Below are 24,249 nucleotides of genomic sequence, written 5' to 3' on the forward strand. Positions count from 1 at the left end.
ACGGGGCGCCGGGCGCCGTGTGGACCCTGGGCGCTATGAGGGCCCTGCGCGAGGATCGCAGCCCCTCGCCCTCCTCCAGCCCCCCCCCGGCCCCAGCCACTTCTGCAGAAGGCCGCAGGCCACAACAAGTCCCAAGGAACAATTTAATGCCGCGTAAAACTCCGCAATGCTGACAGCAAGGCCGGTGCTCGGCCCTTCCCAAGGCAAGGCCCTGTTTGCTTTCGCCGCTTTTTCTGTTAAAAAAACCCTTTGCGAGGCCAAAGCGGAGCACCGTGAGGTCAAATGAGCGGGAATGCTGTGGGAAAGGCCTCACGTGTGCTGAGAATCCAGTCGGGATCGGGCCCAGCAAATCCAGTCAGAAATGAGCCGCCAGAATCCTGCCAGGAACGGGGTTTGTGGGGTTTGGTGGTTGATGGAAGAACTGGGCGGGTTGGTGTGGGGTTTGTGTTTAAAAAAACAAAAAGGAAATAGTGGTTTTTCACAAAATGCACCTGCGCATGCCCAAAGATACATCACAGCTGATTGAAAAGTAAACCTAAAAATGCCATTATTTGTGTTACATTGCTGAGCCCCCAGCATGGTGGGGCTGGGTGAGCTTCTCCTCCCCAGCCCAATCCCACTCGGGAACACCAATAGGGTGGGCTCAGTGGTTTGGGTCTTTCTCAGAAGGAAACATAATTAAAAAAATTTAAACCTCTCCATCCTTTGCATGTTAATAAAACAAAGCGTGTGGCCCTGCCGTGTTGCCCACCGGGATGCTGGGGTTTGGAGCATTTTCCTCCAGAGTAGGGAGGCACCAGGGGGATTTATGGGGACGGAGGCGATCCTGAATGCAAATCATAGAATCATAAAGGTTGGAAAAGACCACTGAGATCATGTAGTCCAACCCCCTGTCTACAGAGGGGAACCCTCAGCTTCAGTGCTATCCAGAAAACCGCCTTATAACACCCTTTTGGGTGCTTTTCCAGCTGAAAGTGAGCAAATGTGGAAAAAAGCTGGTTAGAAAACATCGTGCCATTGGGACAGGAGCTGGGAAATGCACAGAAAAGGTTGGGACGGCTCGGACCCTGCAATGCCTTTTAGCTTATAAAAGTAATAAATTAGTTTGGAGTAGTTCAGAGTATTTGCATCGAGTCCTTTCTTTTCAGCGTGGGCCTCACCAGGGGAACACCACTGCAAAAACGTGAGCATCTCTCCGGGAGCACAGAAGTCACACCTCCAGGTCGCAGTGCGTTAAATCCCACGGAGCCACGTGTGCCCAGGGTCCCTTTTAGGGGATGTCCCGTGCTGACAGCCCCGGGGGGGCCCTGTCCCCACAGGTCCGGTGCTGCCGGCGGCCGTCCCGCCACGGCACAGCGATGCCAGCAGTGCCATCGGTGCCCAGCAGGTGCAGCGGGTAGGAGCCCTGGCACTGCCAGCCCACCGGCTCCTGCTCGTCGCCCTCTGAGCCCTGCACCGCGATCTGCGGCACCCGGCCGACCCTGGGCTCCACGCGGCCCTGGCCCTGCCCCGTGTCGCCCTTGGCACCGTCCTCGCTGCCCGGCTCATCGAAGCTGACTTCTTGTACAGCCTCCTGCTTCTTGAAGGAGTCGCGGCGCTCAGAGAGGTTCAGGCGCCGCATCACCACCATCTCCTGCTCTCCCTGCCTCCAGGCTGCCATATGGCCGTGCTCCCCGCAGTGCACCGAGCCGGGCGCTTCGCCCTCCCCAAACACCTCCCCAGTCCCATCCCGTGCAGGCATCTCCGGTCCCAGCTTGCGGCTGCCCACGCTCTTCTTCTCCGCCAGGTAGGTTGCCATCTTCTCTGCTGACTGCACGCGCTTGAGGAGGGGTGAGCGGGGGCACTCGGCGCTGCGTGGCCGCGGCCCCTGCCGCACAATGGTGGGGGGGGACAGCGTCTTGCCTTGGAAGGGATGGGTGGTTTTGGGGTGTCCGGGCAGCAGCGGGGATGGGGATCTCTGCGGGGACGTGGGTCGCGGGGCACAGGTAGGTGTGCAGGCCAGGGGTGAGGGTGGGATGCTGCTGGTGGACTTGCGGCGTCCCACCTTGTAGCGCTGACCGCCCAGCTTGGGGGCCAGCCCGTGCAGGGTGCTGGGCCGCACGTGGCCAGCTGGAGACGTGGGGGTGCTGGAGGAGGGAGAGGTGCTCTGTGGGGACACCGCATCTGCCACAAAAACGAGAGAGAGAGGAGTCACTACCGGGGATGTCACCGGCCCCGAGCCCAAGTGTGGTGGCCACAGTACCTGGGGGCAGGTCTGGAGCGGGGCTGCGGCAGGGCGTCGTGGGACCTGGTGACAGGCTGTGCGTAGGGGACTCTGGGAGACTCTCACTCGATGACAGCGAGTGGTGGAGGCCGGAGGAGAAGCTGCGGCTGGTGTGCAGGACCGTTGACTGCTTGGAGATCTTCTTGAAAAGGGATTTCCTCCTTGGGAGGGAAGAAAACACGTGGGAAGATTGGTCACAAACAGCAGCAACAGGCAGGGACACTGCTTGGAGCCACCGATGCCAGCAGTCCCACGTTGGATGCCACCAGACCCTGTGGTACTGCAGAATAAGAGCAGCCGCCCCTTCCTGTTGCATTCCTGCTCCAGGACATCCAGGACACACGTGCCATTTTATCCCCCCGTTTCTGCCCACCTGTCCTGGCTGTCCCTTTTCCTGCTCTTCTTGCTCCTTCGGGCCATCCTTGTCTTGGAGCTGTTTTTCCGGGCAGGGCCAATTTTAATGGAGGTGTTCTCCAGGGCGGTGGTCCGCAGGGCGACCTTATTGCCGCTCTGAGGACAGAAAAGGGCTCGGTGGGCATGCTGCACTCAAGCACGACTGTACAACCTGCCGCTTGTGCTTGATGCACCAGTTTCAACAGCTGCATGCAGATCCCAAGTGCATCGCAGCAGGGCAAGCACCTACCTTCAGCAGCAGCTCCACGACGTCCCGGTGCACCAGGCCCAGCACTGACTCCCCATTCACGTGTGTGATGAGATCACCCGCTCTCAGCCCTGCTTCCTGTGCAGGACTCCCTTCTTCCACGCTCTGGAAGGGAACGGCCGGGGTTTTGTTTGGACACAGCCCGTACCTCCCACCCTTGTGTCCCAACAATGTCACCAGTCCCTGGGCCACTTACCCAGACCATGTGGTGCACAGTGTAGACGTCACTGTCCCCCATGTACACGCGGATGGCACGCAGCGTGAAGCCGTACTTCTTTCCTGAGCTGTGGATGATGATGGGGGGCCTCAGGCTGGTGATGGCCAGGGAGGAATCCCGGCTCGGGGACGAGTCGCGGGAAGAGGGGTTGGATGAAAGCGAGTGAGGGGAGATGGGACTCATGAGGGCGCCGCTGCTGAAGTCATCTGCAAGGAGAAAGAACGAGATGGCTTGTTCCAGGGAAGCCACACGGCAGCCACCCTGACCATAGATGGCTACCACAAACCTGATGTGATGATGAGGGACAAGGCTGAGACAGAAGCGGATTTGGGCACTCGGCTGCCCGGTGAAGCTCTTGGCTTCTCCACGCCATCCCTCTGGCTGCTCAGCCGGCGGCTGCTGCCTGGCTCCAAGCCTCGTGGAGCTGAGTTCTTGGTGCCCGTGCTGTTGCTCCGCAGGCGGATGCGGTTCAGACTGACGAGATCAGCTGCACAAAGGGAGGAGGAACAGGGAGCTGAAATGGCCAAGAACGGCGGTGGCCCTTTGGATCTTCAATAGGGTGCTGGAGGACATGGAGAAAACACCTCACGCTGTTAGGAAACCTGGCTGCCCCCAAAACCTGCGCACCAGATAGCGATGAGGTCTTCACTCCAGAGTCAGGGTCTCCCAGCACAAATTTGGGTCGCTCCGGCTTGGCTGAGGCCACACAAGGGCTTTCATCTTCTGAGGAGAAGGCAAACTTGGGCATGGTGTCCAGGCTGTAGGTGCTGGTCAGGGCAGCAGGGCTGCGGCTGCGCTCGTGCTGGGCAGTGTACGGTGTGGAGCTGCAGGATGTCCAGGACCGCAGCCTGCAGGAAGGAGCCAGAGGGCTCAGGGCACCCACGCATGGGCAAGGAGGTGGTGCTGGATCCCCCTGCAGCCCTGCATGCATCTCACCAACAGCAGCTCACGTTAGTCCCTGTCTCACCACTCACCGGGGCTCTGCGCCCGATGGCCGGTTCTTGTCCTCGTCACCCGAGTGGCGGTCCCACCGCTCTGCCCTGTCCTCCTTGTCCTCGCTGTGGCTCCGGTCAGAGGATGAGAGGCTGAGGTTGGAGTGCGTGGCCAGGTACTCGGAGCTGCTGTACACCTGGGGAACAGGGGAGTGCTTGGAATGGAGCGGCAGCAGGGGGGCTGTGGCATCTTGTCACCTGGGTCTTAGGGGACAGATCCAAGCACCTTGCTGAAGCGGTGGGAGCAGGAGGAGAACTGGCCAATCTCTACAGATGATTCCTCATCGTTGGTCTCTTCGTCTTCCGAATCCAAGTGCCGGTACCTCTCGGATCGAGCTGAAAGCAAAAGCCCCAGTGGTGAGGGGACAGGACGTGGAGGTGTGTCGTGGCTGACAGCCCAGTCCTGAACCCACAAATGTTTTGGGATGAGAAAGCAATACTTTCATTAAGGCTGAGCAGTCTGGAAACAGAATTACATCTGTTTTTGTGACTTAGCTCAGGGCAGAAAATGCCCAACTTCACCCAGGAGATTTTCATCTCCTGCTGCAGCATCCTTCCTGCAGTGGGGACAAAAGATGACAGGGACAAGGGCACGGAGGCGGCCTCACTGTCGAAGTAGCTGGTGTCGTCCTCTGACTCCAGCTGTGGGATGAACTCCGCTTTCTGCCGCAGAAGCCCGTTCCAGTCCAGGTGGAGGAAGAAGGCATGGTGCTTCACCTCGTGCGCACCCCCTGGCAGGCAGAGAAACCTGCATTAGGGGGTCCAAGTGTCCTTGGTACCGCAGGACACCCTTCAGCTTCAATCACATGCAAGCAAATCAGAGAACCATAGAATGGTTTGGAGAAGCCTTGAGCACTGCTCAGTCTGGACCCATTTTGAGCCCCACCTGCTGCCCCCTGGCACACGTACCGGTGCCCAGGCGCTCGAGCGGGCACTGCCTCAGCAGCCGTGTGATCAGGTCCTGAGCATCAGCAGGAAGAGCCTCATCACCCTCTGGCCACATGATTTCATCTGCAACAGAAGGGGAAGTGACACGGAGCCCTCTCTGTGCTGGGAGCCATGGATGGGGCTCAGGGGTTCGGGGGCCGGGGAATAAGCAAAGCAAGCAGCGCTCACCGCTGATCACCTGCCCGAAGAGCTCCTCGGGGGTGTCCCCAAAGAAGGGGACACAGCCCACAAGGAACTCATACAGGATGATGCCCATGGCCCACCAGTCGACAGGCTTCCCGTAGCCCTGGATGAGGATGACTTCGGGCGCGATGTACTCTGGGGTGCCGCACACCTGCGTTCGAACCAGACGTTGGAATCTCTGCAACAACCTGCGCCATGGGCCCCAAGCTGGTTCTGGGTCCTGGTGACCACCCTCATACCTGCTTGTCCATGAACTCCCTGGTGTCCTTCTCCATGTGCCCCTCGTAGAGGTTGGTGGTCATATTCATCAGGCCAATCTTGGACAGCCCAAAGTCTGTCAGCTTTATGTGGCCCATGGAGGTGATGAGCAGGCTGTAAAGAAGGCACCACCTCACTGCCTCTGGCTGGGACCAGACCTGCTCCCAGCCCAGCCCATCCCCTTGGTGGGCCCCAGTGCCCTCACTTGTCAGGTTTGAGGTCGCGGTGCACAATGCCGTAGTTATGGAGATATTCCAGGGCCAGCACAGTCTCAGCAAAGTACATCTTCGCCATGTCCACGGGCAGCGGGCCCATGTTCTTCAGCAATGTGGCACAATCCCCACCTGTGGAAACACTGCTGCTGATTGCAGGGCAGAAACGTTCACCTGGAGGAGGATGGGTACCACCCCCATTGAGGTGCGACTCAGAACAACAGAAGTGCTTCCACCCATGCCCCAGACATCAGGATGGCATCCTCAGTGCTCCTCGGGGCCCCTGCTCTCACCCCCCACTGGCGCCATTGATGTCCCCAAACCCCCTTCTCACCTTCCACATACTCCATCACCATACAGAGGTGTCGCTTCGTCTCGAAGGAGCAGAACATGCTGACCACAAAGGGGTTCTCTGCGAAAGTGAGGATGTCCCTCTCCACAAACACCTGCTGGATCTGGTTGCGCAGGATGAGGTTCTGCTTGTTGATCTTCTTCAAGGCAAAGCGCTGCCGCGTCTCCCTGTGCCTCACCAGGTACACGGCCCTAGGAGAGAGCGAGCAACCAGACCTCAGAATGTGGTCTCCAGCCTCCAGGACAACCCCACAGCACCACGGGGCTTGGAAGAACAGCAGATAGGGTCAGAAAGGTGCAAATGCCACACTTATGGGCTTTGGAGATGTTTGCAGGAGGAGGCAGGTTAGAAATAGCAGCATGCTGCCATGCGTTCTGCTCGCTGCGGAGCAGGAGGGATGCGTGTGGCCAGCTCACCCATAGGCTCCGTTGCTGATCAGCTTGATGGTCTCAAAGTCGCCCTCACAGGGCTTCCTCCGAGGAGCACTGACCGACTGCTGGCTCTGAGGAGACACAGAAGGGTTTGAATGTGTCTGTGTGTGCTGCCAGAGGGCTGGAGCCCCACGGGGCTTTGAGGGTCCAGAGGTGAGGCTGTGCTCACCTCACAGGCATCGTCGTTCTCAGGGGTGATGGTGTTCCCACTGTCAAAGTGGTCCAGCTGGACCATCTCTGCAGAGGACAGGGACCGTATTCACATTCATCCCGCTCACATCCCTTTGTGCCAAAAGAAACCCCCGGCCACCACCCGCCCTCCCACATCAGGGATCCCACGGGGGTTGAGCTGCATGCTTGGTGCAAGCTATCGTAGGCAGAAATTCAGGTCACAGCATTAGGAGGTTAAGCACGAGGCCAAACATTTACATAATTCTCTTTTTCCCATAGTCATTCCCCATCGTGCTCCTCGGGGATTATGGTTTCCCCCAAAGCCTTGGCTTCCTATGGATTAAGTGTTCTTCCTATTAATCTGCTTTGCTGAACATGCCGGGAGCAGTAAGGAGGGATGCTGGGCTGGCTGTAGGCTTGGCTGTCATCCTGCTGTTGCAGCCCCCAGAGCCCACGGCCCGCAGACCTGCCCAGCGGCCTCCTACCCTCCAGAGGGTCCTTGACGAGCCCCAGCTGGCTGATGATGTAGCGGGGAATGTCGGTCTTTATGCCCTGACCAACTTTGGCGTGGCCCTCAGCAGCTTCCAGGAGATGGTAGAACTCCTCAGGGTCAAACTCCTGGGTGGGGAAAATCAAGCGTGGTCAGGGAGCAAAGCCAAAGCTTCCCTCCAAGCACTGCATGACGGCTGCTGCGTCTTACCAGGCACTCCAGAAGGCGAGCAGGACGGGAGATGATTATCAGCAGCTTCCTCACCAGCTGGTCAATGAACTTCACTTCCTCACTCTCCGAACGCTCCTGAGCCTGCCAGAAAGGGGACAGAAGCCAGGAGTCACCGATGGCCTTGGGAGATGGCGCCGAGCAGAGAACTGCCCCCACTCACGTCTCTCAGCATCTTCTCGAGCTTCTCCTGCAGCTCCATGAAGTAGCGAGAAGTGATGAGGGCCCCCTGGGATTTGGCCAAGCAGTCGCGAGCCAGCTCGATGATCTGGTGGTGGATGAAGCCCAGCACCCCGTCGGCCAGAGGCAGAGTGCTGCTGGAAGAGAAGTTCCTGATCGTGTCCTGCAGACGCTCCTCCATCTGGGCTGTAGCCTGCAAGGCAGGAGGGATGGTGACGATGGAGCTCGTGTCCCCGTGCCCCCTGCCTCCTGCAGCCCCAAACCCCACGTGTGCCTCACCCAGACCCCACTCCCACCACCTGCTCATGCTCCAACAACACAGTGCCACACATTCCAGAGAATGTGTGGCATTTGCGATGATGCAGAACCACACGGTTCACTCCCATGCCTCCAGTGGCCCCCAGCACCCCCATAAGTATTCATGCATTCTATGTTCCAGCACAGAGAAGTGATTTTTCTGCAGAAGCTGCCCGGTGCTGTGGGAGCACAGATGCTGCCATCCCCTCCATGGCCGTTACCTTGGGGAACCGCTCCTTGTAGACATGGTTCATCATCACGACCTCGTTATCAAATGTTCCACTCGTCCGCCCAGGGCTGTGGGGAGCAAAATGGAGGAAAAGCCCGGTGAGTTACGAATCCAAAGCATTTAGAAGCATGCAAATAGCTCCTGCTCCCAGAGGAGCTCGTGGTTCCCATGTCACGAGCTGTCAGAGCCTGTGCAAGCAGAGCTGTCAGCCTTGGGCCAGGACTTGTAGCAGTGATGGGATCGCCTGCATGGCCAGAGTGTCCTGGGGTCCCCCCACCGCACACCCACCAACACCAGCAGCTCACTCCTTCCCTCGCTTTGGTGTTTCCACCTTGTGCAGAGGCTGCCAGCTGTTCTTACAGGGCTGGGCGGTGCTGGGCTCCTGCAGACCCAGCTCTTCCAACTCAAGTCCCTGGAAAAGCCTCTGGCGTTTTGGGCCACCAGTGCTGCATTAGTCACTTGGCTTCCACCACTGAGCTCATCCACCACTTCCTCTCATGCCACAATTTGTGCTTCTGCCCCTGCCGTGATGTCTGGGACACAGACAGCAACAACGCAGCCACTGGAGGGCTGCCTGGGCCGCAGCCAAGCACGATGGGAGAGCATCCACAGCCATCCTGACGCCCATGCTCTGATGCAGGCATTGCCCTTTTGGCAGCCCACAGCACAGGGAGCCCAACCAGACCCCAGCCGCCCCGCAGCGGACGTGGGAACGTTCAGAAAAAGGCTTCCTGCACGGACAGGTTGCTAAAAAGGGCTATTTTGGAACAAATCCCACTTTCTCCAACCTCAGCCCAGGGAATCTCACCCTTAGGCATCCTCTGACACATCCCAGCAGCCTCACACTACCGAAAAGCAGAGCCCAGTGTGCAAAAGCATGGAGTTTTACCACTATCCCTGCCAGGGAAGAAACTGCATCAGGGTCAGCGCCCAGGGTGCGGCCAAACAGGACCTTGATGTCACAGAACGGCTCGCGAGAAGGTGGCAAGCAGGACCTGGTTCACGTGGGTGGTCTCTGTACCTCAGGCTCCGGGATCGTGGGCGCAGACAGGGCGAGTGCCGCCCCTCCTCATCCGTGACGCTCTCAGTGCTGCGGAAGTGTTTGGAGAGGAAATGCAGCTCATCGGGGGTGGGCTGGTATGGCAGCTGGTGCAGCCGCTCCTGGGAGGACGAGGACGACTGGAAGGAAGGACAGATGTGGGCGGTCAGGAGATGGGACGGAACCTCGCAGGCAGCGGGGTGGGAAGCAGCAGAAAATCTGCCTTGAAGCTCCTGTTAGTCTGAAAACTGATCAGCAGCATTCCTCGGCGTGCACCTCCTGCAAGCGTGGGCCCCCAGCCCAGCTCCATGCACTGACCCCAATCCTGGCTGCCCATCACACCCCAGGCAGCTCTCGCCCTTCTGTGCATGGCCAAGATGTGCAACCAGGTGCAGCAAAGCTTGGATGTGCAGAGGGAATGCGCCTTACCGAGACGGTGGAGCTGGGGGTGTTGGTCCCATAGCCAGATGAGGGGAGCGAAGCCAGTGACCACCTTCTGCCATCGGCCCTGCAAGCACAAACATGTCTATGGCACAGTGGAAAAAGCAGGTGAATGCAAGTATAGAAATAGCATCAGAACGATAAGGATGGGAGAGAGGACTTCTGTTTGGCCAACTGGGAGAGCCTGGAGTGCCAGAATGGACTGAAAGTTGGTTCTGTGTGGTGGAGGCACTGCGGGAGCAGGGAACACAAAGTGACAGCAGCTGCAGCCCCAGCTCGGCCCCATGCTGCACGAGAGGCTTTGCTTGCAAATAATAAGAAAAAAGGAGAATCGTATTTTTAATGGAAGCACGATTCTGGCTTTGGAGACTGAGAGAAATCGAGATTTCTCAGCACCGTGCAGAAAGAACACGGGGATCAGAGCCTGGCTGTAAACAGGAAGGCCGACACTCGCACGTAGGCGAATGCTTCCTCTTGGATGAGTTTCCAACAGAACAGGTCACAGCGCTGCTTCCCATGCGTGCAGGACGCAGGGCACAGAGCACAGACAAGGGCAGGCGATGTGCTGGCTGCTGCACTGTGGAACACTTCCAAAGCCCTTTGGCTTTTTGCTCCAGTTGGAGCGTGAAAATTAAAACGAAGCCTGCAGCTTTTTTCCATGAGCCAATCCATGGGTGAACGACACCACTGCAGCTCCCCTTGGCGCAGCCCTTCTGTCCCCCATCACTTGCCTGTCAGTCCGAGGAGCGTGGCTGGAGGGCAGCGGGACACACGGGTCACAGCAGCAGGGAAATCAGAACCGGAGCAGAAATCAGGGGGGAGAAAATAACAGTGGTGAAGGCCAACAGAACAGCCCCAATCCACGGGTTGAGGTGATCCGTGGGAGGCGGAGCTCACCTGCGGGCGAAGGGGAAGTTGATGGAGGTGCTGGCGGAGAAGTTGCGAGGGCTGTCCAAGGGGCTGCTCCCAGCTGTGAGGAGAGGGAGAACGGGGTTCATTGTGCCCCTGGCGTCCCCTCAGCCACCCCTCAGCCCTCTGGGAAAAGCCACTGAGTGCCCAGGCGGCGCCACAGGACCTCACCGGGGTGACCCTGCGCGGTGCTGAGCCCGGCCTCGGCATTCCCCTCACCTGTGGGCACTGAGAGCGGGGAGAGAGGGCGCGAGAGGGTTGGAGATGGAGTCCCCACCACCAGGCTCTTCCTGTTGCTGCTTCGGCAGCTGGAGAAGGGAAAAGGAAAAGCGATTCATTTGGGAAGTGGAAGGTGGGCAGGGCTGGGAGGCTTGGACGTGGGCAGCCCTGCTGCAGCTCATCCAGCTTGCAGCAAGGGGACACGGCTGCTGTCGCCACATCGATTACAGATCTCCTGCCCCCAGGAAGATCACAGCCCCAGCACAGCACAGGGCTGCTGGGGTTCGTTTTGGAGCCGAATCGTCTCAGCGAGGTCCCACTTCTGGTTTTCGCCCCCGGGGAGGAAAGATGCATGTGGGGCCGTTGGGCAAGAATAGAAAAAAGGATCTAAAAGGAGGAAGCGATGGAAATGCCAAGCTGCTCCGGGCCACGCCAGCCCTGCTGCACGGCATGGAAAATTCACTTTGCTGAGTGGGAATATCCCCGTGCAGGGCAGAATCTGAGGACAGCTTGTGTGCGCATGGGAGAGATGCGTGGGTTCTTAATGCCAGACCAAGGACGGATCCCCACGAAAACGTCAGCGCAGCCGAGAGCCGGGTGTGGGGCAATCGGCCACACTGCGGTGCGTGTGAGCGCCTCCTCCGGCTGTGAGCCCTGCACGGGGGGCGCTGAGCTGCGTGCCTGGGCTGGGCGCCCCACGGCTGCTGCCCAGAAAGGACAGGGACCAACGCCAGGCACAGGACAAACTCCACTCCGAGGGGTCCTGCGGGGGTCCCACAGACACGAGCCAGCGGCAGGAACGGCAGGGGGCAGATCTACGAGTGATACCAGCGCTGCTGGAGCAGCACAGGCAGCGAGGGGGGGTTCTGGCAGGAAAGGGTTGACTTCACCCTGCATTCAGAAGCGCTTTTTTGCATCCTCCCCTCAGTGCAGCAGCTCGAGCTCTTTTGCTCAGCCAGCGCGGGGAGCAGCTCGGTCTGCCCCTCCGTTTGCTTTTGATCTGCTCGTCCCCCTCCTGCAGAGGCTCCCCGGGGCCAGCAGCTGCCGGCACGGGCAGCCCCGCACGCTGCGCTCGGAGGTTTCATTTTGGAAGTGAAAACAAACCTTCGGCTAAGCGAGTTCCAGTAATGGTGACACAGGCAGAGGCTGCTGTTTCCTGTTTCCGCGCGCTCCACCCTCGCGCTGCAACAACCATCTTGCACCACCGCGCTGCCGATGCTCAAACCCAGCTGCTTCCCGGCCTCCCGGGCACAAAAGCAGGAGTTCCCAGTGGCAGGAGCCGAGGCTGTGCTCCAGCCCGTGCTGCCGGCAGTGCCTCCAGCACTAATGTGAGCTTGGTACATTTTTACCAAAAATGGAGTGGAAAATTGCAGTCAGCATCTCCAGAGCCACTGTGTGTGGGGACACTGAGCGCAGCATCCCCGCAGCCACCCCGGCCCCATCGCCATCCCAAACTGCCAAAGGATGTGGGGGGGAGGGTGACAGCAGCAGTGACATCCCGGCTCCCACGGTGCTCCCAGTGCTGTGAGGTGGCACTGCGATGTTTGTGGGGATGGGGAAAGCTATGGGGACAACACAGCGCGTTTGGGGACAGATCGGAGAGTCCGTGGATGGGCCCTTGCAGGACAGCAGGACATCGGAGCCAGAAGGCCCAAAGCACACAGAAAGACACACGGCCCTCGTGCTCTCCCTGCCCTGGGAGGAAAGATTCATTTCCAGTGAGACAAATTGCCTGCAACGCCAAACCAGGCAGCTGCACCCAATGTTTCTGCACCGCTGCCCAGCGTGATTTCATCTCCATGGCACGTTGGCTGCACCGAGCGGGGCTGCGTCCCGACATGGAGCTGCATGGGGGATGCAGAACGGGGCAACGTAACCCCACATCCTGGTTAGGAGTTTATTTCTCTACTGGCACTGAAATAAAACAGCCTAAAGAATTGGCCGTGCACCACAACGCAGATCTCTGCGTCCCTGTGCTGCTGTTCCCCGTCAGTAAATGTGGGTCCGGCCCACAGGTGTGCTCTCAGCACTGCAGCCCCCCGGTGCTCTCACCCCCACCAAATCACCCCCTGCACGTCCTGTCCTGCCTGCTGGAACACACAGCAGGCTGCTCCTCGATGTAGATTCTAGGAATCCCAATGAATGAAGAGCAAACCATCGGTGCCACGGGGCTGCATGGCACACACAGCCCTGCACCGCGCCGCCTGGCTCCGCTGAGCAACGGCACCGCGCTGCATCCCAGGCTGCGCTATGGGGCAGCACCATGGGAACACCTCCCCTCAGCCCCACGCCTGCTGAACGCCGCTTCTTGGTGTTGAGCTGTGGATTTCACAACAGCCTTGGCACCGGGACCCGACCCCAGCAGGGTGGTGATGCCCCCCTGCCTGCCCACGGCACCGTGGTACCTGCGGTGCCCCCAGCTCTGCAGCCGTTCCTTTAAATCTCGCAGGGCCTCGGGGTCCCTCACCCAGCTCCGAAGCGATGCCCCCCTTGCTGCTCTGCAGCGCTGTGCCTGACGCAGGCATCTCCCCTCCGCTGCACGCACAGCCCACCCCTCTGTGTGTAATGTGTCACTCAGGGCCCCAAGCCCTGCACCGCCGGGGCGCAAACCTCGGCACGACCCCCCGAAACCAGGCACCGTGGGGATGTGGAGCCCACTGCGACTCCCTTCCCCCTCATTCATCCCCAACCACAGACCCCCAAACAACACAGATTGCAGCGGCAGTGCAGACCCCTCCCCCGACACGATGCTCCCTTAGCAGCGCTCCCCGCCGCAAACCCCTCCCTCCAATCCACGCACCCTCCAAAGCAACCCCTGCTGCAACTCCCTCCAACCACGCACCCCAAAGCGCAATCCCCACAAACGACGCCCCCCCCAGCGCAACCTCTAGCGAATCCCCCCCCTCCAACACGCGTCCCCCGACGCTGCCCCGCGTACAACCCCCTCAACCTCTCACCCCCCTCCGCAACCCCTCCCCCAAACCGTCCACCCCCCCATGCCACCCCCCCACGACCTCGCAGCTCCGCTGCAGCCCTTCCCAAACGATCCACCCCCAAGGCGACCCGCGGCGCAGCTCCCCCCAAACGGCGCTCCTGGCCCCCCCCCGGCCCCCTGGTACCTCTTGGATCGCTGCAGCAAAGCCCCGGCCGTTCTCTGCCCCCGGCAGCCGCCGCCCGCCGCCCCCCAGCAGCTCGGATCCGACATCGCGGAGCCGGGAGCGCGCGGGGCCGCACCGGGGCCGCCTCCCGAGCCGAGCACGGCCCGACCCGCCCCGCCGCACCGGGGTTACCGTGGAAACGGGCGGCGGTTCGAAGAGGGGGGGGGAGGGGGAGTAGGGTCGCCATAGAAACGAGGCGGTTACCCCCCATCACCACCACCAAATGGGGTCAGGGTTGCCATGGAGATGGGGCAGCACCCCAAAATGGGGTCGGGTTGATGTAGAGGCAGGGCAGCACCCCGAAAGTGAGCTTTGGGTCACCATAGGAATGGGGCATCACCCTAAATGGGGTCAGAGTTACTCATACAGAGCATCACCCCAAAATGGGGTCCGGGTTACCATGGAGATGAGCATCACCCCAAAATGGAGATGCAGCCACCACTACCCCTGCATTACGGGACCACGCGTTCCCCAAAGCCAGTGCTGCTGGCCCCAAAGCTCACGTGTTGCTGCAGTGTGGGCAACCCTGGGGGGGCTCCCCAATGTGCCCCCGCTGCTCCTCACACAACGGGGCCGCCATGGGGGGCTTCACCCACACAGCCCCACACTCCCTCCTGGGCTGCAGCAGGGACACCCCACGCCAAGACCCAGTGACACAGATCCCGGTGCCCGGCCTCATTTTCCAGCTGTGAGCGGGTCAGGTGCCGATGCATCAGCAGCACGAACCCCACGTGGGACAGCATCACCAAACCGGGCTGAAAATCCCCCAAATCCCCACACTGATGGGGCCCAGCCTGCTGGGTGCCACCAACTCCATGTCCTCATCCCCACGCTGTCCCCACCACAAAGCACAGCGTGGCCCCAGCAGCCGCCCTGCCCCGAGCACAGTGCCACTGAGCCACGGTCACTGCAGCTACGGGACGGCCACCAAAGATCCCCTAAAGACGAGCACCCCATCCCACAGCAGGCTTCCTATGTGGGAGAAGGGCCTCACCCTCGCTCTGACCCCGTGCTGGGGGGCATTTTGAGGTTTTTCCCCAAGTGCAGCACGCTCAGAGGCTGAGCTCCAACTGCTGTGATGGCATTCACACGGAGTTCCCTCAAATGGAGCCATCAGTTGGAGGTCACCACGCACAATCTGCTTTTGGGGCATGCGAACTGCAGATGGACCCCGTCCACCTCTCCCAGTGTGCCCAGAAGAAGCTTCTGTCCCATTCAGGGTGGGAGTCTCATCTCTCTGCCCCGAGCAGGCAGGGTTTGGGGTCTTACCTCCATGGGTGCAGAGATAGCAGCGGGCTGCAGGGGCTGCAGGGGCTGCAGGGGCTCAGCAGCGTCGGGCTCTGGCTGCTCGGGGACAGGCTGCAAGGCAACGGTGTGAGCGGCACCCGGCACCTGGGGGCACGGCACAGCAGCAGCAATTCCCCTCCCGGGGCACCATCGGGAACGGGGGACAAAGAGCAAGGAGAGGGGAGAGAGCCGGAAGGGAGACGTTGTGGGCAGGGCTGAAGGGGGCACAGACTGGGGGCGAGGGCTGGGGATGCGGGAGGGCAGACGCCACGGCGGGCGGGAAAGCTGGGGATGCTCGGGATGAGGGGACGCCCAGGGGATGGGGGGGTTGGGACGGGGGGATGCGGGGATGCTCAGCACGCGGGATGTGGGGATGTTGGCGATGCGGGGATGCCGCTGCCGCCATCAGCCCGAGCCCGGCGCCGCCGGCAGCCCCTTCCCGACTCACTCCAAGGTCAGCGCGGGGATCTTCAGCCGCTCCCGCCGCGCCTTCATGCCGCCGCCGCCGCTCCGCTCCGCTCCGCCCGTCGCACCGGCAGCCCCCGCGCTGGGCGGCTCCAACGGGCGGCGGCAGCGGCGGCACCGCCGGGAGCGGAGCTCGGCCCGCCGGGCACGGACCCGCCCCTGCAGATCGGTACGGCTCGGCACGGCTCGGCACGGCTCCGTACAGCTCGGCACGGCTCGGCACGGCTCGGCACGGCTCTGCACCGCGCGGCACAGCAGCCCCCAGCTCCCAGCACAGACCGGACGGCGCAGAAGCTGCTCGGGGCCACTCCGCTCCCGGGCTTTGCCTGGGCACAGAGCAGCACCGTTGCAGGACGGCCCAGTACAGCACCAGCTCCTATAACGGCCCCAGCGCCCCCTCCAGCGCACCCCTGGCACAGCAACCGTGTGCCCCACAGCCCCAAAGAGGCATTGCAGCAGCGGTGCACCCCCTCATCACCCCACAGTGCCCCGAACAGCCTCAGCACAGCTTCAGGATCGGCTCCTGCCGCACGCCGGTGCACCCCAATACACCACGGAACGTCCCAACGCACTGCGGCAGCACAGCTCGCCCCAGTACACTCCAGTAGTGCCCAGTACACCCTTACACACACGTATCACATCTCTTTGGCATCAGAAAGCACGGTGATCCCACTCCGGGTTTGGGCACGGCGAGACCTGGCCACCCCAAGGTGGCATCCAGCTGAGCCCTGCAGGCGGCAGTGCGGCCCCAGGCGCAGCCCTCCCGGTGACGCCACCGTCCCACGCGGCGCAGCTCGGCAGACTTACGCTCTCCCTCGGCGCGGCAGGCTCAGCTCCTTCTGCAACGAGAAAAGCAACGAGCGGGGTCAGGGCTGCCACCACTGCACCGCAGGGACCATCCCCACCGAGGGGTCAGCACGGGGGGGGCAGCTGCTCCTCAGCGCCCTGCACTGGTGGCTGCGTGGCCAGGCCTCGAGGACAGGAGACGACAGCCGCAGGGTGATGGCTGTGCCCCCATCCCCGTCCCTGCCCCCCGTCCCACAGACTCGGCCGTGGGCAGCAGCCGGCGCCCCGCACGCTGTTTATTTTTCCAGCCGATGGGAAGATCTCTGGTGGAAGCTGTTTGCTTGCAGGTGGCACGAGGGGCAAAGGGCAGCGGTGCAGCACAGCAGCCTCCGTGCAGCAGGGACCGAGCGCCCACCCGTGTGCCACCCAGCAGAGGAGCCGTGGGTGCCGGCGGGCAGCGCGTGCCGTGGTGACTGCGGGACGGAGGCGCACGTGGTGGCCGCACGTGCTGCTGACGCCCATCACTGCCCCGATCTGTGCCCACCGGCCCCGTACCCCTAAGCAGCTTAACCGCATTCCCCTCCTGGCAGCGCCCATGGGTGGAGGCTGTGTGAGCTGCTGCTGTCACTCCTGCACCCCACGCAGCCGGGGTACCCGCGCCCCGTCCCGCTGCCCCCACGGAAATCCCTGGGTTGGGGCTCGCAGCAACACAGTGATGCAGCAGCGTTGCCGTGACAACGGGTGACATCACGCCCCGATGCACAGCGATTCGGCAGCGGGGGCCCGTGGGTGCTGGGGGCGGCGGGGGGGTGCGTGGTACCGGGGTGGGCGCACGGTGTCGGTGCCCTGGAGCAGCACTGTGACCCCACGGCCGGGTGCTGGGTCCCCGCACGGAGCGGAAGCTCCCCCAGCACCCTCACCCCGCTGTCCCTCGGCTGAGATCCCCATCCTCACCCAGGGCCACGCCATCGGCTGCTGGGACAGCGCTGGCACTGGGGACGGCACTGGGGGCGGCACTTCTGCCCGATGCGTTGGGACAACCGTCCCCACCTGCTGCAGGGAGCTGAACCCACGGCCGCGGGGCTGCTCCCCCCAGGGACCACCCGAGAGCAGCGCTGTGGCTGCCGTGGTGCTGCGGTTGCTGTGGGGTCCCTTCCCCCCACCGCCCCCCACTGCAGCAGCACGCAGCACAGCGCGGCGCCCCGGGGAGCTGCCAGCTCGGATGAAGGCAGCTTCGTACCGCGCTCCAACCGCACCGACAGCTCGGGACGGCCCGCGGGGGGCAGCGCTCCGTTTTGCAGATGGGGACGGAGTTGTGAGGTCACCCGGAAAATCGGCGCAGAGCTTCGGGCTCAGCGTGAGCCCCCGCTGCGGCCGCCTGCCTGCCCTCCGACAGGGGCGGCGGGGATCTGGGGGTGTGGGAGAAGGACAGGCGGGGGGGTTGGGGGGCCGGAGCCCCTAGGGGTGCGCAGTGGGGCTGGGGGTTGCAAACCCTCACGGCCGTGGTTGGGCAAAGATTGGGCATCGCTGGGATGGGGGTCCCGCGCTGCTCCCACGGAGCCCCCGGCAGAGCCCCGCACACGGTCCTGTGCCCCCCGGCACCCACAGCCGGGATCCTCTCCCACAGCCGGCACCGCACCCCAATCCCACCCGCAGCACCGCTCCTCGCATGCACGGCAGCCCCCTCTCCCGCACACACGGCTCCCGCTCGCACACGCACTCACCGAGCATCCACCCTTCTCGCACCCACATCCAACACGCACACACACGCACACACCCGCCCTCCGGCACCCACCCCGCGCCCACCCGCCCCGCGCAGCTCCGCGCCGCTCACCTGCAGCCCCCTCCGCCGCAGGATGCTGGGCTCGTCCATTCCGCCGCGCCGCGCCGCCGCCTCCCGCTGCTCCCGCTCCGCCCGGTGCTCCCGGTGCGCCGCCCAGCGGCCCCGGCACGGCGCGGCACGGCACGGGGGTGGCTGGGAGCGGGGCGGGCGGCGCGGTGGTCCCTTCCTCCCTGATGGCCCGGCACAGTAAGGGCTGAGCCACGTCCGGCACGGCGCAGGTCAGCATGGCACGGCGTGGTGCGGCTGTGGCGTGGCCTGGCCTGGTTTGGCACGGCACTGCATGGCAAGGCACAGCTTAGTTTGGCACAACACGGAACAGCACAGCTTGGTTTGGAGCAGCGTGGCACGGCATGGCACAGCTTCATTTGGCATGGCACAGCTTGGTTTGGTGTGGTGAATGGCACAGCTCAGTTTGGCACGACACCCCCAGCGCAGCACGGCTTCATTTGGCACAGCGTGGCACGGCACGGCGTGGTTTGGCACAGCACGCTGCTCCAAGAGCCACGGGGCTGAGCGTGCGCCCACGGCGGTGGGCTGAGGGGTCACAGCCGCCCCTGCACGGCGCTCCACCACCGCCGCCGCGCCGTCCCCACGAGGAGCGGCGCACAAGGGGACATTTTCTGCGGGGACAACGGCGCTCTGTGCGCGGTGCCACCCGGCTCTGCCGCCCGCGATCACACGGCGCCCGGTGACGCCATGTCCTGTGCCTCAGTGGGGCTTTGTTGTGACCTCGAGGGGGGGACGATGTGCGCTGGGGGCCGGAGGGTTCTGCCCGGACATGCGGCCCCGCGCTGGGAGCAGCCCCGACCTCGCAGCTCCTGATTCACCAAATACGGGCAGCGCATCAAAGCCACGACGTGCAGGTTGCCAAAAAAAGAAAAAGGAAAAAAGAAAAAGCAGCGCAACACAACACCTCTTTTGCTTACCTTGCTTTTCTGGCAGCGTCGGGGCGGGTGTGCGGGCACAGCGGGGGACATCAACGCTGCTTTCTCTTTTGGTTTTGGTCCAAGAGAAGCACGCGCCAACACCGGCAACGGCCGCGCTCAGCAGCAGAGGAAGCGGCAGTGGGGGCAGAGCCGGGGGCAGCGGGACCCTGCGGGGGGGGCGCGGTGAGGATGGAGCGCGAAGGGGTCCCGGCGCTGCGGTGGCTGCTGCTGGCGCTGGCGCTGCCGGCGCGGGGCGGTGAGTGCTGCCGCGATGGGAGATAAACGCAGAGGGTTTCGCTGAGCGATACGGGGTGATAAGGGAAGGGAGTGGAGCAGGGAGCTTTCATGGCAGCGGACGGAGGTGTTCCGGGCACGGTGCTGGGGCTGCGGGCAGCGGGATGGGGTCTGGATGGTGCTGGCGGGCAAAGCTGCGTGGCATCCATGGGAGAAGAGGGCTTTTTGGGAATCACTGCACGACTGCCGTTGTCTCTCTGCCCCACTGCGCGGCGCAGCACTGCCTGCAGCACGCGGCCGTCCCGGTGCCGGGGGCCCACAGCCCCACTGCCGGCTGAGCCCGCCCGCCCTCTGCACGGCCTCCGAGCCACGTCCAGCCGCTGTGGGTCATGTGGAGTCGCAGTGGTACCGGGGGCTGGAGGGGGCCCTGCAGGGAGCTGGGAGATGGAGCACCTCTGGCCCCAGCCCCCCTCCCCATCCCCATGACCCCAGGTCAAGCAAGCTCCACTACCCCAAGCCCCCAAGAGCCCGGGTGTGATTCCCTACACACAGGTGCCCCCGATCCCCCCCCCGGGCTCTCCTGCTTCAGGCGCTGCAGCTCCGGCCCCTTCACCTGCTCCTGGCCGCCCCAGGGCCCCGCCGGCAGCACCACCTACGTCCTCGTGCTCTGGTGAGTTGGGGACACCGTGTCCATCAGGAGCACACAGGGGACACTCGGGGCCACAGGGGACACGGAGCCACTGCTGTACACCACGGCTGAGCGCTTTCCCTGCAGTTATGTGAGCCGGCAGCTGTGCCAGCAGCACGACGCGGGCACGGCCACGGTGCGCACCCTGAAGCAGCACCAAGTTTATGTCCGTACCAACACCACGGCCTGGGTGGAGGCGCGCTGGGGACAGCATCTGGAGCGCAGCCCCAACATCACGCTGCACCTCGACGAGGCCGGTGAGTGCTGGGGACCAGGCAGGGCGGCGAGCTGCAGTGGTCACCACAGCTGTGCTGTCCCCGCAGTGAAGCTGGATCCCCCTTCCCATGGGACATCCTTCACTAAGGCCAATGGGCGCCTGGAGCTGAGGCTGCCGCGGCCGCAGTGTCACCACAAGGAGCGGCCGCCGCCACGCAGGGAGGCTCGATTCCGCCGGGTGGGTGATGGCAGCTGGATGCAGGTGAGGGGACCAAAGAGATCCCCCAACCACCACGTCCCCTGCACCTCGGTCAGCATCACCGTCACCCGGTGGCCGGTGCCACCGTTCTCTCCGCAGGTGATGTGTGAGACAGGGAAGGGTGAGGATGAAGATGACCCAGGTCTGTTTTGCCCCATGCTCAGGGTTGGGGTGGGGGGACAAACTCATCCTGAGAGGGGTCACCTCACCACCACCGACCCGGTGCTCTGCAGTGACCTGCGAGCTGGGGGGAACCGCTGCCTTCGAGGTGCAGCTCCGGCACAGGACGCAGCACTGGAGCAGCCACTGGAGTGACTGGAGCCCATCCATCTTCATCCCCGAGGGTGAGTGCGACGCCAGGAGGGACCCCACATCCCTGCACCTGGCCGGCACGCACCTGGGTGAGCGCATCGCTCCTCTCGCAGAGATCCTGGAGAGCCCCGCACTGAGCTTCAGGCTGGGACACCTCGGGAGAAACGGGCAGAGGCTGCTACAGCTGGGCTGGCAGGTGGGCAGGTGGGCGCACTGCTGGGACGGCTCCGTGTCCTGCAGGCATCCCACAGCACTGCCACCGCTGTCCCCACACAGCGCGCCCGCGCGGCACAGGGGGACGTCAGCTACACCCTGCGTGCCCACATGCCGGAGTGCAGCTGCGCCGAGGAGGACGAGGTGGTGCTGGGGGCAGAGGAGACAGAGTACAACCTCACGCTCTGCGGGGCTGCATACGAGATCGTGCTGACGGCCACCAACGCCGCAGGAAGCAGCCCTGCACGGCGGCTGCAGGTGCCGGCGGAGCAGCACACGGGTACCCAAAAAGGCCACAGAAAAGACGAGGCTCCTCGGCCCGGCACCACCCTCACCTCTCTGCTCCCCGTGTTTTGCCCCAGAGCTCAGCTTCCAGAACATCAGCTCTGTGGGCACCATGGTGATCGCACGCTGGGAGGCGCCAACGCGAGGCTTCGCCTTCTGCTCCGAGCGGCAGCGGACGCCGGGAGCCCCACAGCCGGGGCGCTGCGTGCAGGAGGAGTTCCTCGCACGCAGCTCCCACTGGCAGGCAGGCACGGCAGCCCCGAGCCCCAGCGCCCTCCTGCTGGCTGCGGCCACGCGGTGACGGTGCCGCTCCTCACGTAGGGCCGCTGGAAGCGCCGGCGTGTTACCGGCTCGCCGTGCACGGCCGCGGCGCAGAGCAGGACTGGGCCACCTTCGCTCTGCAGCATCACTTCGTCGGCAACAGTACGTAGGGAGCGGGGACATCGCAACCCCCCGGTGCCGCGCAGGGGGCCGGCCGGACCCTCAACATCCGCTCCCACCCCACGCAGCCTCGTTGGCCGCCTCTGTCCGCATCAACGCCAGCGCCGATGCCGCCGTGCTGCTCTGGGAGCCGTCCCTACGCGCTGCTTGCCCCGGCGCGCTGCTGGGGTACCGCGTGTGCCACGCTGCTGAAGGGGACAACGTGACATGTGAGTGGTGGCACCGCTGCCAGGAGGGTGGGGGGGACCGAGGGAGGGCGGCTCTGCGCACTGCTGCCCACGCCGTGTCACTTACAGATGGCGACGTGGACGCATCAGCATCGCGATACGCGCTGCGAGACCTGAAACCAGGCACCGCCTACAGGGTGGGCATCCAGGAGGTGGCGGCGGGCGGCGGGGGCACCTGCAGTGCCCGGTGGCACTTCCAGACCACGGCGCTGGGTAACGGTGGGGGACCTCCTCCCTTTCTCATGGGGACCTTCCTGTGTCCCATTGGGCACAGGGACGCGGGGCCGGGATGTCACCATCACCCAGAGGTGCTCATCTCCAGGTGGAGCGGTGTGGAGCTCCAACCTGAAGTACCTGGGCATCTCGCTGGGGATCCCAGCTGCCGCCCTCATCTACCAGCTGAGCAAGAAGAGGTGAGAACAGGCACAATGACGGTTCCTCCGTGCCCCTCTCCCCCCGCATTGACCCCACTGCCATCTCCCCAGGCTCCACGGGATGCTCTTCCCTCCCCTGCCCAAACCCACCGGCAGTGAAGCCCTCCGGTTCTCAGCCAGTGAGATGAGCCAGGTGAGCTGCAGTGTGCGCCCTGGGATGAGCTGTGAGGCCGAGACCTCCCAGCACAGTGCTTCTTCTCCCCAACAGAACAAGCCCTGGAAGAGCTTCCTGGAGCCCTCGGAGCAGCTCAGCCCCGGGGAGTTGCTGGTAATGGAGCTGAGCCCTGAAAATGAGGCAGCCGCCAGCACGCGGCCCCACACAGCACAGCTCAGCCCCGAAGAACCGATGGAGCCACTGCAGCCACACTGCAAGGTGGAGCTGCCCTTCACGTACCGGCGGCAGGAGGTGCTGGACCCGGAGCCAGGGGGGTCAGGGGGGCTGGGGGAGGTCCCCACCTGTGGCCCCACAGCTGCAGAGGAGGGCGCAGGGAGCTGGGGGCTGAGCCAGGCGCTGCCACCTCTTGTGCTGCTCAAACCCATCTCCCCACAGGATCAGGAGGGTGTGGGGCTGCTGCAGGAGAAGGCGGTGCCTTAGGGATCCCAGGGATGGGGGACAAAGCGGGTCCCTCAGACAGCGAGGGGGTGATGCTGAGGGAACATTGCTGCATTGCACAGGGCCGGGACCCAGTGAGGCACAGTGCAGCCCAAAATAATGAGGGCAGGAGGCTGCGGGCTCAGCTCCCCCTACGGGGGTGGGGATGTTTCCTTGGGCACGAGGAAGCTGCTTTGGGAGCACATCAGAGTGAAGACTGCATCCCTGCCCCCGCGGGATGGGGGCACAGCCAAGCCCAGCGCCGAGCACTGAAACACCAGAGTGTAGAAGTAAAGAAAACCAAACAGCAGCACCGCTGTGCTCTCCTTGTCCCACCCGGGTCGGGGAACTCCGGGGTTTGCTGTTGGGCCCCCAAGCAGTGGGGTGAGACACCTGGGGCTGCGCCGTGTGCCGTATCTGGGGCAGAACTTTCGGCAGCGGTTTGTGGTCCGTCTGCCCCACACCGAGGTGTAGGCGGCCTCCGGTGGGTGCTGAGAGAGCAAAAATTAACGCTGAGGAAACAGAAAAAGGGTTCAAGAGGCAAGAGGGAGATGTGGGCAGAGGCAGCGTCCCCCGGTCCCGCCACACGAGGGGTTTCCTCCCCTTCGGCTGCTGCTCGGAGCACCCCGGGCTGCGGAGGTCCCCGCGTTTTGGGGCGCTCCGTCGTGTCCGCCGTCACCGCGTCGGAGCCACCAACGGGACCACGAGGTGGCAGCAGCCCCGCGCTCCCCTCCCGCAGCCTCTCGCCGCCATCGTCGCACAAACCGACCCCAACCGAACCCCCACCGCGAACATCCCAACCCCGCGGGGTTTTGGGGCAGCACAGCACATCCCCGCCGCACGGCGCTGACCCTTCCCCGGTCCTGTCGCAGCGCTGCAGCCCCGCTCCGTCCCCTCCAAACCCAAAGCGGTGGGGCTGAGGAGGAGGACGGGCAGCCAGCAGCCTCTCGCCCTCCACGGCGTTTCTTTTTAGGGTTTTGGTTGCGACGGACCCAACTCGCAGCGCACCCGGCGGCGGTGCTCATCGCTGCTCGCAGAGGAAGTGCTGCGTTACGGGAGCGCAGCGCTCGGGTTGCAGCCCGGCTGCTGTTTACAGCCCAACTTTTAGGGTCACGGCTCGGGCCGAGCACATGGCCCGGCACGGGGCCAGGACACGGGAATCC

The 24,249-nt window shown here is 63.4% G+C and overlaps 2 protein-coding genes across 6 annotated transcripts; one reads left to right on the forward strand and one right to left on the reverse strand.

Annotated features, from left to right (window-relative positions):
- Positions 1–129: 129 nt before the first annotated feature.
- On the reverse strand, positions 130–18,329 carry MAST3 (microtubule associated serine/threonine kinase 3). 5 transcript variants are annotated; one of them, XM_052699979.1, is made up of 29 exons: positions 18,251–18,304; positions 16,438–16,469; positions 15,148–15,237; positions 10,721–10,809; positions 10,490–10,562; positions 10,324–10,344; positions 9,581–9,659; positions 9,134–9,291; positions 8,105–8,180; positions 7,570–7,779; positions 7,389–7,490; positions 7,174–7,306; positions 6,687–6,754; positions 6,503–6,588; positions 6,069–6,277; positions 5,728–5,866; positions 5,504–5,636; positions 5,250–5,415; positions 5,043–5,144; positions 4,742–4,864; positions 4,360–4,469; positions 4,116–4,270; positions 3,769–3,989; positions 3,428–3,628; positions 3,121–3,347; positions 2,907–3,029; positions 2,637–2,773; positions 2,243–2,424; positions 130–2,163 (listed from the first exon to the last, which is right to left on the reverse strand). In XM_052699979.1, exons 1-29 carry the CDS (start codon positions 18,287–18,289, stop codon positions 1,271–1,273), a joined length of 4,377 nt encoding a protein of 1,458 aa, XP_052555939.1. In that variant the 5' UTR covers positions 18,290–18,304; the 3' UTR covers positions 130–1,270. The 5 variants fall into 5 exon arrangements, with proteins under 5 accessions (XP_052555939.1, XP_052555937.1, XP_052555938.1 ...); XM_052699977.1 differs by lacking the exon at positions 15,148–15,237 and having other exon boundaries at positions 18,251–18,329; XM_052699978.1 differs by lacking the exons at positions 16,438–16,469; positions 18,251–18,304 and adding an exon at positions 15,614–15,675.
- Positions 18,330–19,777: 1,448 nt separating this feature from the next.
- On the forward strand, positions 19,778–23,143 carry IL12RB1 (interleukin 12 receptor subunit beta 1). The gene is given in 13 exon segments (XM_052699928.1): positions 19,778–20,089; positions 20,195–20,585; positions 20,682–20,724; positions 20,816–20,926; positions 21,008–21,090; positions 21,171–21,387; positions 21,470–21,647; positions 21,649–21,815; positions 21,902–22,042; positions 22,130–22,273; positions 22,383–22,473; positions 22,546–22,627; positions 22,703–23,143. Coding segments are annotated over 13 exon segments (2,316 nt in total). The 5' UTR covers positions 19,778–19,808; the 3' UTR covers positions 23,090–23,143.
- Positions 23,144–24,249: the final 1,106 nt, after the last annotated feature.

The sequence above is a fragment of the Tympanuchus pallidicinctus genome, unplaced genomic scaffold, assembly GCF_026119805.1.
Source record: "Tympanuchus pallidicinctus isolate F22 unplaced genomic scaffold, pur_lepc_1.0 scaffold38, whole genome shotgun sequence".
Classification (NCBI taxonomy): domain Eukaryota; kingdom Metazoa; phylum Chordata; class Aves; order Galliformes; family Phasianidae; genus Tympanuchus; species Tympanuchus pallidicinctus.

Bases quoted from the DNA above. Each gene is read 5' to 3' on its own strand.
- MAST3 (XM_052699975.1), bottom strand. From the start codon at position 12,063: ATGTACCAAGCTCACATTAGTGCTGGAGGCACTGCCGGCAGCACGGGC. The intron at 9,292-9,580 runs GTAAGGCGCATT...CCTTCCTTCCAG, and splicing joins CCCCCAGCTCCACCGTCTCG to TCGTCCTCGTCCTCCCAGGA. The intron at 5,416-5,503 runs GTATGAGGGTGG...GTTCGAACGCAG, and splicing joins GGGAGTTCATGGACAAGCAG to GTGTGCGGCACCCCAGAGTA.